Source organism: Puma concolor, chromosome A2, assembly GCF_028749965.1.
Source record: "Puma concolor isolate L17-30 chromosome A2, mPumCon1.1.hap2, whole genome shotgun sequence".
Lineage (NCBI taxonomy): Eukaryota > Metazoa > Chordata > Mammalia > Carnivora > Felidae > Puma > Puma concolor.
In genome coordinates this window covers 78,645,133-78,664,456 of record NC_141668.1, presented here as the reverse complement: position 1 = coordinate 78,664,456, position 19,324 = coordinate 78,645,133, and the positions used below count along the sequence as shown (strand labels likewise).

The following is a 19,324-nucleotide window of genomic DNA, read 5'->3' as shown; positions in this document are numbered from 1 at the left end:
AAATCTTATGCATCTAGCAGTCTATATTAAGTTGATGTTTGCTTCAGTCTGAACCCATTGTAAAAGCACTACATTTTTATTCCCCTCCCTCCCTCACAATTTTACAAATAGGGTGTCATACTTTACATTCTTGTATTTTGTGAATAACCCTTACCGATTTTTATAGATATACTTAATTTTACTACTTCTGTGTTTTCTACTTTTCTTACTCCTACTTATGGTCTTTCCACTCCAAGAATCCCCTTTAACATTACTTGTAAGGTTAGTTTAGTGGTGAGAATTCCTTTAACTTTTGTTTGTCTGGGAAAATTTTTGTCTCTTCTTCTGTTTTGAATGATAACCTTGCTTGACAGCATATTCTCAGCTGCACATGTTTCCCTTTCAGCGCTTTGGATATATCATGCCACTACATTCTGGCCTGCAGAGTTTCTGCTGAAAAATCCGCTGATATTTTTCTGGGGTTTCCCTTGTTTGTAACTATTTTCTCTTGCCGCTTCTAAGATTTTCTTTTTATCACTACCTTTTGCCATTTTAATTATTACATGTCTTGGTGTGGACTTCTGTGGGTTGATTTTGTTGGAGGATCTCTGTCTCCTGAATCTGAATTTTTGTGTTCTTCCCCACATTTGGGAAGTTTCCAACTATTATTTCTTCAAATACATTTCCTACCCCTTTTACTCTCTATTCTTCTGGGATCCCTGTAATGCAGATGTTATTATACTTGATGGTGTCACTTAATTCCCTTATTCTATTCTCTTTTATTTGCTTTTTTTCTCTATCCTGTTCTCCTTGATTGCTTTCCATTACACTGTCCTCCAGGTCACTGATCCATCCTTCTGCTTCCTCTAATTTACTCTTTATTCCCTCTACTGTTTTATCTCTTTTTTTTTCCAATATATATAATTTATTGTCAAAATGGTTTCCATACAACACCCAGTGCTCATCCCAAAAGGTGCCCTCCTCAATACCCATCACCCACCCTTCCCTCCCTCCTAGCCCCCATCAACCCTCAGTTTGTTCTCAGTTTTTAAGAGTCTCTTATGCTTTTTTTTTTTTTCAACGTTTATTTATTTTTGGGACAGAGAGAGACAGAGCATGAACGGGGGAGGGGCAGAGAGAGAGGGAGACACAGAATCGGAAACAGGCTCCAGGCTCTGAGCCATCAGCCCAGAGTCCGACGCGGGGCTCGAACTCACGGACCGCGAGATCGTGACCTGGCTGAAGTCGGACGCTTAACCGACTGCGCCACCCAGGCGTCCCTGAGTCTCTTATGCTTTGGCTCTCTCCCACTCTAACCTCTTTTTTTTTTTTTTCTTCCCCTCCCCCATGGGTTTCTGTTAAGTTTCTCAGGATCCACATAAGAGTGAAACCATATGGTATCTGTCTGTCTCTGTATGGCTTATTTCACTTAGCATCACACTCTCCAGTTCGATCCACGTTGCTACAAAGGGCCATATTTCGTTCTTTCTCATGGCCACGTAGTACTCCATTGTGTATATAAACCACAATTTCTTTATCCATTCATCGGTTGATGGACATTTAGGCTCTTTCCATAATTTGGCTATTGTTGAGAGTGCTGCTATAAACATTGGGGTACAAGTGCCCCTATGCATCAGTGTTCCTGTATCCCTTGGGCAAATTCCTAGCAGTGCTATTGCTGGGTCATAGGGTAGGTCTATTTTTAATTTTCTGAGGAACCTCCACACTGTTTTCCGAGCGGCTGCACCAGTTTGCATTCCCACCAATAGTGCAAGAGGATTCCCGTTTCTCCACATCCTCTCCAGCATCTATGGTCTCCTGATTTGTTCATTTTGGCCACTCTGACTGGCGTGAGGTGATACCTGAGTGTGGTTTTGATTTGTATTTCCCTGATAAGGAGCGACGTTGAGCATCTTTTCATGTGCCTGTTGGCCATCCGGATGTCTTCTTTAGAGAAGTGTCTATTCATGTTTTCTGCCCATTTCTTCACTGGGTTATTTGCTTTTCGGGTGTGGAGTTTGGTGAGCTCTTTATAGATTTTGGATACTAGCCCTTTGTCCGATATGTCATTTGCAAATATCTTTTCCCATTCCGTTGGTTGCCTTTTAGTTTTGTTGGTTGTTTCCTTTGCTGTGCAGAAGCTTTTTATCTTCATAAGGTCCCAGTAATTCACTTTTGCTTTTAATTCCCTTGCCTTTGGGGATGTGTCGAGTAAGAGATTGCTACGGCTGAGGTCAGAGAGGTCTTTTCCTGCTTTCTCCTCTAGGGTTTTGATGGTTTCCTGTCTCACATTCAGGTCCTTTATCCATTTTGAGTTTATTTTTGTGAATGGTGTGAGAAAGTGGTCTAGTTTCAACCTTCTGCATGTTGCTGTCCAGTTCTCCCAGCACCATTTGTTAAAGAGACTGTCTTTTTTCCATTGGATGTTCTTTCCTGCTTTGTCAAAGATGAATTGGCCATACGTTTGTGGGTCTAGTTCTGGGGTTTCTATTCTATTCCATTGGTCTATGTGTCTGTTTTTGTGCCAATACCATGCTGTCTTGATGATGACAGCTTTGTAGTAGAGGCTAAAGTCTGGGATTGTGATGCCTCCTGCTTTGGTCTTCTTCTTCCAAATTACTTTGGCTATTCGGGGCCTTTTGTAGTTCCATATGAATTTTAGGATTGCTTGTTCTAGCTTTGAGAAGAATGCTGGTGCAATTTTGATTGGGATTGCATTGAATGTGTAGATAGCTTTGGGTAGTATTGACATTTTGACAATATTTATTCTTCCAATCCATGAGCAGGGAATGTCTTTCCATTTCTTTATATCTTCTTCAATTACCTTCATAAGCTTTCTATAGTTTTCAGCATACAGATCTGTTACGTCTTTGGTTAGGTTTATTCCTAGGTATTTTATGCTTCTTGGTGCAATTGTGAATGGGATCAGTTTCTTTATTTGTCTTTCTGTTGCTTCATTGTTAGTGTATAAGAATGCAACTGATTTCTGTACATTGATTTTGTATCCTGCAACTTTGCTAAATTCATGTATCAGTTCTAGCAGACTTTTGGTGGAGTCTATCAGATTTTCCATGTGTAGTATCATGTCATCTGCAAAAAGTGAAAGCTTGACTTCATCTTTGCCAATTTTGATGGCTTTGATTTCCTTTTGTTGTCTGATTGCTGATGCTAGAACTTCCAGCACTATGTTAAACAACAGCGGTGAGAGTGGGCATCCCTGTCGTGTTCCTGATCTCAGGGAAAAACTCTCAGATTTTCCCCATTGAGGATGATGTTAGCTGTGGGCTTTTCATAAATGGCTTTTATGATCTTTAAGTATGTTCCTTCTATCCCGACTTTCTCAGGGGTTTTTATTAAGAAAGGGTGCTGAATTTTGTCAAAGGCCTTTTCTGCATCGATTGATAGGATCATATGGTTCTTATCTTTTTTTTTTATTAATGTGATGTATCACGTTGATTGATTTGCGAATGTTGAACCAGCCCTGCATCCCAGGAATGAATCCCACTTGATCATGGTGAATAATTCTTTTTATATGCTGCTGAATTCGATTTGCTAGTATCTTATTGAGAATTTTTGCATCCATATTCATCAGGGATATTGGCCTGTAGTTCTCTTTTTTTTACTGGGTCTCTGTCTGGTTTGGGAATCAAAGTAATACTGGCTTCATAGAATGAGTCTGGAAGTTTTCCTTCCCTTTCTATTTCTTGGAATAGCTTGAGAAGGATAGGTATTATCTCTGCTTTAAACATCTGGTAGAACTCCCCTGGGAAGCCATCTGGTCCTGGACTCTTATGTGTTGGGAGATTTTTGATGACTGATTCAATTTCTTCGCTGGTGATGGGTCTGTTCAAGCTTTCTATTTCCTCCTGATTGAGTTTTGGAAGAGTGTGGGTGTTTAGGAATTTGTCCATTTCTTCCAAGTTGTCCAATTTGTTGGCATATAATTTTTCATAGTATTCCCTGATAATTGTTTGTATCTCTGAGGGATTGGTTGTAATAATTCCATTTTCATTCATGATTTTATATTTGGGTCATCTCCCTTTTCTTTTTGAGAAGCCTGGCTAGAGGTTTTGTTTATTTTTTCAAAAAACCAACTCTTGGTTTCATTGATCTGCTCTACAGTTTTTTTAGATTCTATACTGTTTATTTCTGCTCTGATCTTTATTATTTCTCTTCTTCTGCTGGGTTTAGGCTGTCTTTGCTGTTCTGCTTCTATTTCCTTTAGGTGTGCTGTTAGATTTTGTATTTGGGATTTTTCTTGTTTCTTGAGATAGGCCTGGATTGCAATGTATTTTCCTCTCAGGACTGCCTTCGCTGCGTCCCAAAGCGTTTGGATTGTTGTATTTTCATTTTCGTTTGTTTCCATATATTTTTTAATTTCTTCTCTAATTGCCTGGTTGACCCACTCTTTCTTTAGTAGGGTGTTCTTTAACCTCCATGCTTCTGGAGGTTTTCCAGACTTTTTCCTGTGGTTGATTTCAAGCTTCATAGCATTGTGGTCTGAAAGTATGCATGGTATAATTTCAATTCTTGTATACTTATGAAGGGCTGTTTTGTGACCCAGTATATGATCTATCTTGGAGAATGTTCCATGTGCACTCGAGAAGAAAGTATATTCTGTTGCTTTGGGATGCAGAGTTCTAAATATATCTGTCAAGTCCATCTGATCCAATGTATCATTCAGGGCCCTTGTTTCTTTATTGACCGTGTGTCTAGATGATGTATCCATTTCTGTAAGTGGGGTGTTAAAGTCCCCTGCAATTACCACATTCTTATCAATAAGGTTGTTTATGTTTATGAGTAATTGTTTTATATATTTGGGGGCTCTGGTATTCGGCGCATAGACATTTATAATTGTTAGCTCTTCCTGATGGATAGAGCCTGTAATTATTATATAATGCCCTTCTTCATCTCTTGTTACAGCCTTTAATTTAAAGTCTAGTTTGTCTGATATAAGGATGGCTACTCCAGCTTTCTTTTGGCTTCCAGTCGCATGATAAATAGTTCTCCATCCCCTCACTCTCAATCTAAAGGTGTCCTCAGGTCTTAAATGAGTCTCTTGTAGACAGCAAATAGATGGGTCGTGTTTTTTTATCCGTTCTGATACCCTATGTCTTTTGGTTGGCACATTTAATCCATTTACATTCAGTGTTATTATAGAAAGATACGGGTTTAGAGTCATTGTGATGTCCATAGGTTTCATGCTTGTAGCGATGTCTCTGGTACTTTATCTCACAGGATCCCCCTTAGGACCTCTTGTAGGGCTGGTTTAGTGGTGACTAATTCCTTCAGTTTTTGTTTGTTTGGGAAGACCTTTATCTCTCCTTCTATTCTAAATGACAGACTTGCTGAATAAAGGATTCTCGGCTGCATATTTTTTCTGTTCAATACATTGAAGATCTCGTGCCAATCCTTTCTGGCCTGCCAAGTTTCAAAAGAGAGATCAGTCAGGAGTCTTATAGGTCTCCCTTTATATGTTAGGGCACGTTTACCCCTTGCTGCTTTCAGAATTTTCTCTTTATCCTTGTATTTTGCCAGTTTCACTATGATATGTCGTGCAGAAGATCGATTCAAGTTACGTCTGAAGGGAGTTCTCTGTGCCTCTTGGATTTCAATGCCTTTTTCCTTCCCCAGTTCAGGGAAGTTCTCAGCTATGATTTCTTCAAGTACCCCTTCAGCACCTTTCCCTCTCTCTTCCTCCTCTGGGATACCAATTATGCGTATATTATTTCTTTTTAGTGTATCACTTAGTTCTCTAATTTTCCCCTCATACTCCTGGATTTTTTTATCTCTCTTTTTCTCAGCTTCCTCTTTTTCCATAACTTTATCTTCTAGTTCACCTATTCTCTCCTCTGCCTCTTCAATCCGAGCCGTGGACGTTTCCATTTTATTTTGCATCTCGTTTAAAGCGGTTTTCACCTCCTCGTGACTGTTCCTTAGTCCCTTGATCTCTGTAGCAAGAGATTCTCTGCTGTCCTCTATACTGTTTTCAAGCCCAGCAATTAATTTTATGACTATGATTCTAAATTCACTTTCTGTTATATCATTTAAATCCTTTTTGATCAGTTCATTAGCTGTTGTTATTTCCTGGAGATTCTTTTGAGGGGAATTCTTCTGTTTGGTCATTTTGGATAGTCCCTGGAGTGGTGCGGACCTGCAGGGCACTTCCCCTGTGCTGTCTTGAATAACTGGAGTTGGTGGGCTGGGACACAGTCAGACCTGATGTCTGCCCCCAGCCCACCATTGGGGCCACAGTCAGACTGGTGTGTACCTTCTCTTCCCCTCTCCTAGGGGCAGGATTCACTGTGCAGTGGCGTGGCCCATCTGGGCTACTTGCACACTGCCAGGCTTGTGGTGCTGGGGATCTGGCATATTAGCTGGGGTGGGTAGGCAATGTGCATGGGGGTAGGAGGGGCAGGCTTAGCTCGCTTCTCCTTTTGTGATCCACTTCAGGAGGGGCCCTGTGGCAGCGGGAGGGAGTCAGACCTGCTGCCAGAGGGGTGGTTCCGCAGAAGCACAGCGTTGGGTGTTTGCGCGGAGCGAGCAAGTTCCCTGGCAGGTACTGGTTCCCTTTGGGATTTTGGCTGGGGGATGGGCGACGGAGATGGCGCTGGCGAGAGCCTTTGTTCCCCGCCAAACTGAGCTCTGTCGTCCCAGGGCTCAGCAACTCTCCCTCCCTTTGTCCTCCAGCCTTCCCGCTTTCCAAGCAGAGCTGTTAACTTATGACCTCCCAGATGCTACGTCGAGCTTGCTGTCGGAACACACTCCGTCTGGCCCCTCCGCTTTTGCCAGCCAGACTCGGGGGCTCTGCTTGGCCGGCGGGCCGCCCCTCCGCCCCGGCTCCCTCCCGCCAGTCCGTGGAGCGCGCACCGCCTCGCCGCCCTTCCTACCCTCTTCCGTGGGCCTCTCGTCTGCGCTTGGCTCCGGCGACTCCGTTCTGCTAATCCTCTGGTGGTTTTCTGGGTTATTTAGGCAGGTGTAGGTGGAATCTAAGTGATCAGCAGGACGCGCGGTGAGCCCAGCGTCCTCCTATGCCGCCATCTTCCCAGCATCCCCTCTACTGTTTTAAAATGGCTTTTTCTTTAGTGTTTATTTTTGAGAGAAAAAGCACATGAGTAGGGGAGGGGCAGAAAGCAAGGAAGATAGAGAATCCGAAGCAGGCTCTCCACTGTCCACGCAAAACCCATAAACTGTGAGAACGTGACCTGAGCTGAAGTTGAATACTCAACTGACTGAGCCACCCAGCCACCCCTATTCCCTCTAGTATATTTTTAATTTTAGTTTTTGAGTTCTTTATCTCTGCTTGGTTCTTTTTTATATTTTCTGTGTCTTTGTTGAGAGTTTCACTGAGGTCCTCCCATATTTTCTCAAGCTCAGTGATTATGACCATTACTTTCTGTATCAGATATATTGCTTATCTCCATTTTGTTAACTCTTTTTTTGTGATTTTTGTCCCTTCTTTCATTTGGGACACAGTCCTTGGTCTCCTCATTTCTGTCTAACTTTCTGTGTCTTTTTTTATGTGTTAGGAAAGTTAGCCATGTCTCTGGCCCTTGAAAGTAGTGGCCTTATGAAGAAAAGGTCCTATAGTGCCCTACAGAGCAATCTCCCATTTACCAGAACCTGGAGCTTCAGGGGCATCTCCTATGTGTGTTGAATACACCCTATTGCTGTGACTGAGCTGCATTTCTCTTCAGTCATATGCAATGACTGCTTTTTGACTGTTTTGGGCAGGGTTTGGTTTCTGTGTTGCTAGTGGGCCAGTATGGGGCTGCCTTGGGCTTGAGTTGAGTCAGACCAGGAATTTGCCAAAGCTGTGGTCATGTTAAACTGCAGAGTGCTCTCCTTTGTTGTCCCCTGAGAAGCTTTCATTGGTGGGTGGGGACTGCAGTCAGACCAGGTGTCTATCCCCAGCCTACTTCTGGGGCTTCAATGGAGCTGGGTGTGTGGGTATATTTCCCTCTCATCAGGGCAGCAGTTTTTTTGAAGTAGTCACTGTCAGGGCTGCTTGCACAGTGTTAAGCTTATAGTGCCCCTTTGGCTGGATTCCTCCCTAGGGCAGGTTGGATGGTGTGGGTCTGTAGAACATCATGGGGATGGGGCATGCAGTTAGCAAGGTTGGAGCAGAGGGCCCCTGGAGCCACTTTGGAGAGTTCAGAAGTACAAGTTAGAGCGAGTAGTCCACAGGAGAGCACAGGCTCGGAAGGCATGTTAACAAGCTACATGGAGAGTGTCTGTGCTGATTCTGCAGGTGTCTGCATATATAGGCTGGGGGACAGGGGAGGGAAAGGTGAATTCTTCGGTGTTCATGATCAATCCAGAGTTGTATTATGTTATATTGTATTATACTTAGTTAAGAAAAATGAAGTGTTTTGGCAAATTATATACCTATATATAGTGCAAATTACATATTTAGAAAGTAAGGAATTTTCAGGCTTTAGCTAGATTCCAGAGAATAAATTATATTCATCAAATAGTTCTGTCATGCCCGTGAGGGCTTAATAATGAGCTGATTTCCTTTGAAAAATAGAACAACTCACTGAACTTTAACTGGAAGCTATCCTGTTTTGTTCCAAACTGTTTCTCAGGAGAGCTGGACTCCTGCTTCATAGAGAGATGGTATTTTGATTTTATGTATATCCATAAGGATATGCTCAGGTTAGAGAGTTGAAGGTATATTCAGAGGGCTTATGAAATGGCCAGTTAATACTGACACATATTTCAACATAGTTATGCATAAAGAATCAAACTTCACATGATATTTTTTTACCAAAATGCCAAGTAAAATAACTTTACGTAAGCAAGACAAAGATCCTTTTCAAGGATCTGGAAGCATTTATTGGGAAAGGTAAAATATAATAATAGGATTTAAGTTGTACTTTCTGGACTTACCTTTTGAGAATGGTTATGAAAAAGATAGGATAATCAGAGGTACTTTTAGATGGTTGCTTCTTTACCCATTTTAGTCATTTTTAAAAATATTTATTTATTTATTTATTTAAATGTTTTATTTATTTATTTATTTTTATTTTATTTTTATTTTTTTTCAACGTTTTTTATTATTTTTGGGACAGAGAGAGACAGAGCATGAACGGGGGAGGGGCAGAGAGAGAGGGAGACACAGAATCGGAAACAGGCTCCAGGCTCCGAGCCATCAGCCCAGAGCCTGACGCGGGGCACGAACCCGCGGACTGCGAGATCGTGACCTGGCTGAAGCCGGACGCTTAACCGACTGTGCCACCCAGGCGCCCCGTTTTATTTATTTTTGAGAGAGAAAGAGAGAGACAGAATGGCAAGTGGAGGAGGGGCAGAGAGAGAGGGAGACACACAGTCCAAAGCAGGCTCCAGGCTCTGAGCTGTCAGCACAGAGCCCAACACGGGGCTCAAACTCACGGACCAAAAGATCATGACCTGAGCCGAAGTTGGACGCTTAACCGACTGAGCCACCCAGACGCCCCTGCTTCTTTACACATTTTAAGTGTATCTGCCATGGCCCACTCAATACATTTACTTGATATTAGTTGCAAATACGTTTTTTCAATTTTCATGAAAATGCTCTCTTTGAAATATTTTGTAGATTTAATTTAAATATTTGGTTACAGCTGAACTTGGGCATATGTACTTAAAGCACTTTCAAAGTGCTTTACATAGAGTGTTTTTTGTATACATTTGAAGTTAACATGATTTAAAATAGGAAGTTATAACTACATGAAAATTTATTCAAAACTCTAACCACAGAGAATAAACCTATAGTACAAACACAGAAGATAGAATGGGGGCCCCTGGGTGGCTCAGTCAGTTAACCATCTAACTCTTTATTTCCCCTCAGGTCATGATCTTACGGTTTTTGAGATGGAGCCCCTTGTCAGAGCCCCTCATCAGGCTCTGCGCTGACGGTGCAACGACTGGGATTCTCTTTCTCCCTCCCTCTCACTCTCCCCACCCTCACACTCACTCACATGTGTATCCTCTCTCTCTCAAAATAAATAAATAAACACTTTAAAAAATTATAAAAAGAAAGAATGGCAACAAATCATTACAAAAAAATCATCAGATAATAAAGGAAAACAAAAGTGGAAGAGAGACACAAAACTGCAAAACAGAATGGCAGTAATTAGGATTAAACTCATCCATCAAAAGGCATAGAGTGACTGAATGGATTAAAAGAGTAAGAGCCAGTGATATCCTGTCAACAAGAGACTCATTTCAGATTTAAAGACATACATAGGCTGAAAGTGAAGGAATGGAAAAAGATATTTCATGCAAATGGTAACCAAAAGAAAGCAGGGTGTCTGTACTCAAAATAGACTTTAAGTCTAAAACTGTGTCTAGAGGTAAAGAAGGTCATTATATAATGATAAAAGGTTCAGCTCAGCAGGAAGATGTGTGTGTGTATGTGTATGTACATACACATATGTGCATATACATATATAAAGTCTCTGGATATTAAATATGTGGAAAGGAAATTTAAAAACAATCCTATTCACAGTGGCAGCAAGAATACAATATTTAGGAATAAATTTAACCAAAGAGGTGAAAGATTGATACCCTGAAAATATTAAAACGTTGACAAAGGAAATTAAGATACTGGTAAATAAAAAAGATATCTGTGTTCATGGATTGGAAGAATTAATATTATTAAAATGTACATAGTATCCAAAGTGATATGCAGATTCAGTGCAATCCCTATCAAAATCCCAATGTCATTTTTCACATAAATAGAAAAAGCAATCCTAACATTCATATTTTAGACCCTGAATAGCCAATCAGTTTTCAGAAAGAAGAACAAAGCTAAAGACATCACATTTCTTGGTTTCAAAATATATTATAAATTATAGTAATCAAAAAAGTATGGTACTGACATTGAAACAGACATATAGGCCATTGGAACAGAATAGAGAGCCCCCAAATAAGTCCATGAATCTACAAGTCAGCTGATCTTTGACAAGCTTACCAAGAACCCACAAAAGGAGTAGTGTTGGGAAAACTGAATATCCACATACAGAAGAATGAAATTGGATTCTTCTCTTACCATTTACAAAAATAAATTCAAAATAGATTAAAGATTTAAATCTAAGACCTGAAACTGTAAAAATACAAAAGAAAACAGGGAAATAACTTTTGACATTAGTCTCGGCAATCATATTTTTGCTTATTATACCAAAAGCACAGGCAATAAAAGCAAAAATAGAAAAATGAATTGTACGAAATTTAAAAAATTCTGCACAAAAAACATTAGAGTAAAATGGCAAAATACCAAATGGAAGAAAATATTTTCAGCATCTGTCTAATAAGGAGTTAATATTCAAAATCTATAAGGGACTCATAATAGCAAAAATCTAACTCAGCTTAAAAGTGGGCAAAGGACTTGAATAGACATTTCTCCAGGGAAGACATGCAAATGACCAATAGGTATATGAAAAGATGCTTAACTTCACTAATCATCAGGGACATGCAAATCACAGTCACAATGAAATACCTTCTTACTTAGAATGTCTGTTACTAGATAGGTGTTAGAAAACAACTGTTGGTGAGGATATGGAAAAAGGGAGCCCTCATGCCCAGTTGGTAGTACTATAGATGGGTATGGTCACTTTGAAAAAGAGTAGGAGGTTCCTCAAAATATTAAAAATAGAACTATCTTATGTTTAAGCAATCCCACTTCTAGGTATTTATCCAAAGGAAATGGAGTTACAATCTCAAAAAGATATCTCCATTTAGGTGTTAATTTCAGCCTTATTTACAGTAGTCAAGAGGTGGAAACAACCTCAGTGTTCACTGATGGATGAATGGATAAAGAAAATGTGATATATGAAGATTCTGTGTCTATATACACACATAAACACAATGGAATATTATTCCACCTTTAAAAAAAGGAAGGAAATCCTGCCATTTGCAACACATGGATAAACCTTGAAGGCATTATGCTAAGTGAACTAAATCAGATGTAGAAAAACAAATAGTGCATAATTTCATTTATATGTGGAATCCAAAATAGTCAAACTTACAGAAGCAGAGAGTAGAATGGTTATTACCAATTCTGGCCCAGATAGAGGGGGAAATGAGGAGATGTTGGTCTATAAGTACAAAGTTTCAGTTATGCAGGATGAATAAATCGTGGAGATCTAATGTTAAGCAACATGACTGTACTTAACAATACTGTATTGTGTACTTGAAATGTTCTAAGAGGGTACATCTCAAGTGTTTTTTTTTTTTTTTAATATTTTTTTTAACGTTTATTTATTTTTGAGACAGAGGGAGACAGAGCATGAATGGGGGAGGGTCAGAGAGAGGGAGACACAGAATCCGAAACAGGCTCCAGGCTCTGAGCGGTCAGCACAGAGCCTGACGCGGGGCTCGAACTCACGGAGTGTGAGATCGTGACCTGAGCTGAAGTCGGCCGCTTAACCGACTGAGCCACCCAGGCGCCCCTCAAGTGTTCTTATCACACACAAAAAAGAGGTAACTGTGAGGTGATGGATATGTTAATTATCTTGTGATTACTTCACATTGTATATGCATATCAAATCAAGTTGTACACTCTAGATGTATACAATTTAAAAAAATTTTTTTAATGTTTATTTTTGAGAGCGGGAGAGAGCATAAGTAGGGGGGTACAGAGAGAGAGGGAGACACGGAATCTGAAGCAGGCTTCAGGCTCTGAGCTGTCAGCACAGAGCCTGATGCAGGGCTTCAACTCACGAACCACGAGATCATGATCTGGGCTGAAGTTGGACGCTTAACTGAGCCATCCAGGTGCCCCTAGATGTATGCAATTTTTAATTGCTGATTATACTTCAGTAAAGCTATGGGGCAAGATATTGAATTATATTTTTTGTGGCAAACTTCTTGCATAATTTCTATTGAAAATCTGAATAGAAATTAGCTATCTAGCAATTTAGGGGTGGATACCACAGGAAAGTTCTTAAAATTAGTGTGGTAAATATATTACGGATATGTTAATAAATTTCCTTTATTGTATTTTCCTGTAGAATTGTTACCTTAGTGACAGAATATTCAGTTGTTAATGAGAGACTTAGAACATAGATATAAGTGACAAGTAGCATCTATCTCATATACAATAATTCAATTATTAAATTAGCTCATTAGTGTTAGCATTGGTTAGCGTTTGTTTTTTTTTTTTAATTTTTTTTTCAACGTTTATTTATTTTTGGGACAGAGAGAGACAGAGCATGAACGGGGGAGGGGCAGAGAGAGAGGGAGACACAGAATCGGAAACAGGCTCCAGGCTCTGAGCCGTCAGCCCAGAGCCCGACGCGGGGCTCGAACTCACGGACCGCGAGATCGTGACCTGGCTGAAGTTGGAAGCTTAACCGACTGCGCCACCCAGGCGCCCCTGGTTAGCGTTTTTATTAAAGTTAAATGCTAACTTCAAAAAATTTTGCCTTTAATTTTCACTGATTTGACCACAAGGTAATGACAGTAATTGTTGAGTGACTTAAGATGAACCTACTTTTAAGCTTGGCCAATGAGAAAAATACCCCCATTTTACTTCGCTTGTAAAAAAAAAAAAAAAAAGTCCAACCAACTCTTAAGCACAAATGGAATTTGTTAGATTGATATCAATGACTCAAGCAATGGATAGAAAGACTAGAAAAGTAGGCTTGGAGAGAGGTAGGTTGAGCTACTTCGGAGAGTTGGGAAGTAGAACTCCACGTATATCTCTTTGCTGGTGCATTTTGGTCAGGGCCCATTGCTAGAATGAATAAACTACTTTGTCTCTTTATTATCTAAATAGACTGAGCCAAGATTCAGAATTCAAGGGTGGGTTTTCAAGGTGCCTTAATGGCCCCTAGTATACTGAAGTGGTGAAAGGGCCTTACACAAAGGTCCTCCAGGAACCTTTCCCTTTGTAGTATCAAGTTGAATGTCAGCATTGTGTGTTTCCCTCCATATTCCTCACAGAAGGTGGAAAACAGATGCAGCATGGATGAAGTTATGCCCATCCAGTACACTGAAATCTCTTATCTCCTGCTTCAAAGGACTAGGCAGTTCCCTTAGAAAACAATGTCGTTAGGATTTCTAAACACAAAAGTCTAAAGACAATTCAATAATTTGTCATTAGACTAAAATTTTCCATGGACTAATGTGTAAAAACTTGTGTAAAACTTAGTTCTTTTTTTTTTCATTCTATGCAGTGTAAAACTTTGCTTTTCCAGAAGGAACATATTCTAAGTTGGAAGTTGTTCAGTTACTTGTCATTAACTGAATTTTTCCAATGTCATTTCCTCACAGATGCCCATTTGCCTTCCTTGCATTCTGCTGTAAATACTTCCTGTAAACCAATTATGACATTGAAGTTGTTTTCCAGTGACAGTCAGTAGAGACCCTAGAGAGTGAATATGTGAAGGAGAAAAATCTAATAAGCGAAGCCTAGGGGCACCTGGGTGGCTCAGTCGGTTAGGTGTCCAACTCTTGATTTCTGTTCAGGTGATGATTTCATGGTTTGTGAGTCTGAGCCCTGTGTCAGGCTCCGCACTGACCACACATGGAGCCTGCTTGGCATTTTCTCTCTGTCCCTTCTCTGCTTGCATGGGTACTTGCTCACACCCTCTCTTTCTCAAAATAAATAAACTTAAAAAAAAAAGCCAAAATAATGGTACTTTATTGTAATAAATTCTCTGGCCAGTAATCCCCTTTTTGGGGTCACAAGATTTTTTTCTATCAGTCTTGTAATTTTTCTGAACTCCTTACTGTTTTCATAAAAACCTAGGTTAAGGTTTTTAAATTTTTCATTCTTCTTAAATTTTTCATTCTTTTCCAGTGAAATTGTTGAAAGTAGTCAAAACGAGTATCTTCTTGTGATACATTCTCACAGACTTCTGCCTGTTTTACTTTTTTAGTATTCAATTCTGAGAATCTAGTATTTACATCAAATACTATTTCTTTGTGGATATAGTGGAGCAAATATTTTTAAATGTACACAGATATCCTGTAAAATCAGAAATATTCATAGTTAGACTGTTAGAGACATATACATGGGGTTGTTCCACTTGAATCATTTCCAGCTAGAGGTTTTGTGCAGGCTAATTTTCTTTAGTGAAGGGTTGTCTTGCCAGCACACTGTTGACTCTGCCATCCACAATAGGACAGTTGTTCCTACTTCCCTGCTTCTGAGCTGATGGCTCAAGACTTTGGTACACTCAAGTCATGGACTCCTGTTGGAGAATGTGGCTTGCCTAGGTTATATTTTGAAGCCTTAGTTAGAAGTAGAATACAACCTTTGCAAACAGAATTACACTTTTTTTTTTTTTTAATAGTTTTTATTTTCAAGTACGTCTGCACCCAACGTGGGGCTTGAACTTAAAACCCCTGGATCAAGAGTCGCATGCTCCACCTGAGCCAGCCAGCCCCACCCCCCCCCCCCCCCCGAATTATGCTTTTAAACTTAAAAAAAGTTTTTTTAATGGTTTTATTTTATTTTTGAGAGAGAGAGAGAGAGACTGAGAGAGAGAGACTATGAGTTGGGGAGGGGCAGAGAGAGTGAGGGAGACCCAAAATCTGAAACAGGCTCCAGGCTCTGAGCTGTCAGCCCAGAGCCTGACCCAGGGCTCAAACTCAGCAATGGTAAGATCATGACCTGAGCTGAAGTCAGAAGTTGAAGCCACCCAGGTGCCCCTAGAATTATGCTTTTAAATTATCTTTAACTACCGACTCAAATGTTGAATTAGTCTTGTGACAGTGATTTGTGAGGTTTAAATTTTGGCAAAAATTAACTTCTTTTGAAAATTGTTATTAACGGTTCTACAAAAATGAGAATAAACCATGTATTATAATGGCCTCATTCTGTAAATGGAAATATTTCCAGTGGGTTGTATTGTTCAATGTAGTTATCATTGATTTAATTATTTTCTTTTTTAAAAATGTTTATTTATTTTGAGGAAGAGCGAGAGCATGCGTGAGCAGGGGAGGGGCAGAGAGAGAGAGAGGATGAGAGAGAATCCCATATGGGGCTCAAACTCATAAACCATGGGATCATGACTTGAGCTGAAATCAAGAGTGGGACGCTCACCCAACTAAGCCACCCACGTGCCCTGATGGAATTATTTTTATAAAGATTTATTGGTGGTCACTTTTATAAAAAAAATTGCAGAAACCTTATGGATTTTTCATTTTATGTTTTTCTGATGTGGTTTTATTTTTTATTCATTTTAATTGTTTTTTGTTTACTGAGTTAAATGACTTTAATAGATTGTGAATTTTGAAGCTAAAAAATCATACACATGCTATCTTTTCTTATTTTAACTGGCATCTAATAATCTATAACTTTAAGATATCACCCTAGTTTTTTAGGTAAGATGTGAAATTCAGCTTTAGTCCTTTAGTAACATCTCTGTAAAAGATTGAAAGTCTGCATTTCACACGTTAGTGATTTGTTACAGCCTTTGGAGAAAAAGTGAAAAACGCATATTGTAGGAGATAGTCATAGCCCCAACTAGTCTTCCTGTAGTTCTGTTGACAATCTGTTAACGTACCATTTTAAAAGATGAATTTTGGGGGCCAGGTTGATACCATTAGGTTCCTCTGCCATTGCAGAGCAATGAAGACAAAAGCACTCACCATCTTAATATTCACAGGACTGTGCTAAAGAATAATGATTTAAGATCAAGACAAGAGTTAACTGCCCACCTCACCAACCAGTGGCCTTCCCCAGGAGCTCTGGATGTCAATGCTGTTGCCTTGGATACGTTGCTTTACCGAAAACACAATAAACAGTGGTATGAGTAAGTGTAATACTTTTTTTTCCAACTAATTACAAATTTAGTTCTACCAAAACATTTGGTTATCCACTTTGGTTTCTCACGTATTCGTCTTTCTGAATTCATTATTACTTTAGGGCAAAAGTAGAATTTAAGACTACTTTGGCTTGATAAAGTCAGATTAAAGCAGTAAATATGTTAGTATTTTGAAGCCAAGGCACCCTGGGGAAGTAAAGTATCTAAGAAATTCTTAAGCAGTATTGTACCGGCTACCTGCTTCTCCTTTAGTCTTCAGCCAGTCCTTCAGTTAAGTCTATGAGCTCATATTTAATGAGCCACCTATTTTTGAATTTTAGCTTTGGTATTTGTATTTGCCTTAGGAATAATTGTCCTGCCAGTGAGAAAAAATTCCATCTCATGAAAGAATGGAAAGATACTTACCTGTTCTTGGTGGGTCTGAAAGAGTTTTGCTTATTTTCAATAAATCTAATTTTTGGAGGCTATAGAAGATATAATCACCCCACCTGTTGGCCACAAGATCCTTTACCTATTTTTTATCCCTTTTCAGGACTATTTCATTAAGTCAGAGTGTTGCAATGTTGAGAAATCTGCCAAATCTTAGGCTGCATTCCTTTATGGTATCTTCGTTTTGAACTTAAATTTTGTATTACCTTCTTTTGGCTTTTAGACATTTTGTCCATCTTGATAACTTTTTGGTTATCTTTATTTTTCTATCTTCAGCTAATTTTCTAATTATTTCCCCGTTGTCCCTCCATCCCCTTCTGTTCTCTCCCTTTCCTCCTCCCCCCCACTTTCTTCTCTTTCCTTTCTTCTCCCCTCCCTGCCTGCCTCCCTCTTTTTTTGTTTGTTTGTTTGTTTCTCTACTCTTCTTTTAGAGTTCTTGTATTTACACTTCACTGGTAGAGTTACCCACTTCCATTTGTGCTTCTTAGGGTGCTTTTCACTAGGTAGTTAGTAGCTAGACATTTCTACAGGGATTGTTTCAGCATAGACTTAATTTCCGCCTGTTTACTATGTGATTTTTTTCATTTATCAGAGGGAATACTCAAAATAAATTTGAGCTTCTGTTGCCTTTTTTGCTTGTTGGTTTCACTGATTGCTAGAGATAAGGAAGAGTGAGCAGATTATTTACAGAATAAATCATTAGAACTGTTTTCATTATCTACTAACCCATGATTCAAGGTATTGACTGAAGCTTTCATGGATTGGGATCTAGTTCCCTTATATACCCCTATGAAAAATTTGAATAACTAGAGTATATCTTCTTATACTGGTATATAATTTTATTTTTCTATAATGTATGTAAGTAATAAAAATATTAGTTTATTCATATTTCTGATATATGATGAAAAAACTGAATCTCTTTTAATACTTGGTTCTTATTTCTATATAACATACAAGATACTCTTGCTTTTAGAACTATAAAAATATTGAAAGATTAACTCCTGACAAGTTAAAAGACTAGTAATACGCTTTTTTACTACAATATCCACATTGTTACTTTAGGTAGTACAAGGTAAAATATTTTAGCCAAAAAGATGTGTTTGTAGCCCTGGCTGCCTGTAGAGCTACCTATTGAGGAACCAGTGAGTCTAAATGGAAGAGTTACTTCAAGTTTACCTTTGTATGTGGGAATAATGACTAGCTTTTACAAAGTATTATAGCAGCAGCAAAAGTAATTGGAGTATCAGAAAAGAAAGTAGTGAAACTGTTTGACGTGGATCCCGATTTTATACTCCTTGACTCAGCTACTTACTCCATTAGCTCTTTCTCAGCATCATCTTTTAATCTGGCCTTACTGTAGATGTTGTTATTGCCTTTAGATGGCCCTATTCCTGAACAAAATATTTGCAGCTAGTATGCAAAATGTTTGCAGGTGTAGTATGGAGATCACTGGACCTAGAGTGTAAGGTCAGGATTTAAAAGTAATCTCTGCTACCCTACTTGATGTGTAACAACACTAAGCAATACCTCCTCTTACCTTCTGCACATGTAATACTGGGGCTAATTCCTGTTCAAATGAGTAATAAGTTGCTTGGCACCTAATACTTCTCACGAAATCTTTTATACTCTGTATAGTCTTTTTTTTATGTTCTCAGATAACCTTGTGTCTTCCATGTTTGGAGAATATACACCCACCCACTGTCCCAAGCTCTCCTTTGAGAGTTTGTAAAACCTATGTAAAATTAAAATGACCAGCAAATCCCCAGATGTTCTGAACAAATAATCTTTTTAATGCAACTTTTTAATGTAAAAATGGAGACTTTGAATTTTCAGATTAGAGTGGTGCTGTATAAATCATGTTTGAAACATCATAGCTTTTCTCAGGATTAGTTTTTGCTGTTCTCAAATTTGTAATATAAGCTAAAGTTCTTGAACTAACCTCATCATTTTTTCCTCTTAATTTGACCAATATCTTCAGTAGTTTAACAAACATTTTTGAGAACCTACAAATTATTATCAAAGTGGCCAGAATCTCTTAATAAGGAACATTAGTGCTCTTGATAATTCGGAGAGAGAAATTGACCATATAAGTAGTCATTATATGTATTATAATTATAATTTCCTGCTAAGAAAATATGATGCCTGTATTTCTCTAGGAG

The 19,324-nt window shown here is 39.1% G+C and overlaps 1 protein-coding gene across 5 annotated transcripts in view; it reads left to right on the top strand.

The window, feature by feature from the left end:
- RUNDC3B (RUN domain containing 3B) overlaps positions 1–19,324 on the top strand; it is a 148,537-nt gene that overhangs the window by 107,196 nt on the left and 22,017 nt on the right. For 3 of the 5 annotated variants that reach the window (XM_086696784.1, XM_086696781.1, XM_086696785.1), the window contains one exon: positions 16,578–16,724. The exons of the other annotated variants lie outside the window; for them this stretch is intronic. In XM_086696784.1, coding sequence (XP_086552910.1) covers positions 16,578–16,724 — 147 coding nt within the window. The remainder of the gene's footprint in view (positions 1–16,577; positions 16,725–19,324) is intronic. 5 annotated transcript variants of the gene reach the window in all.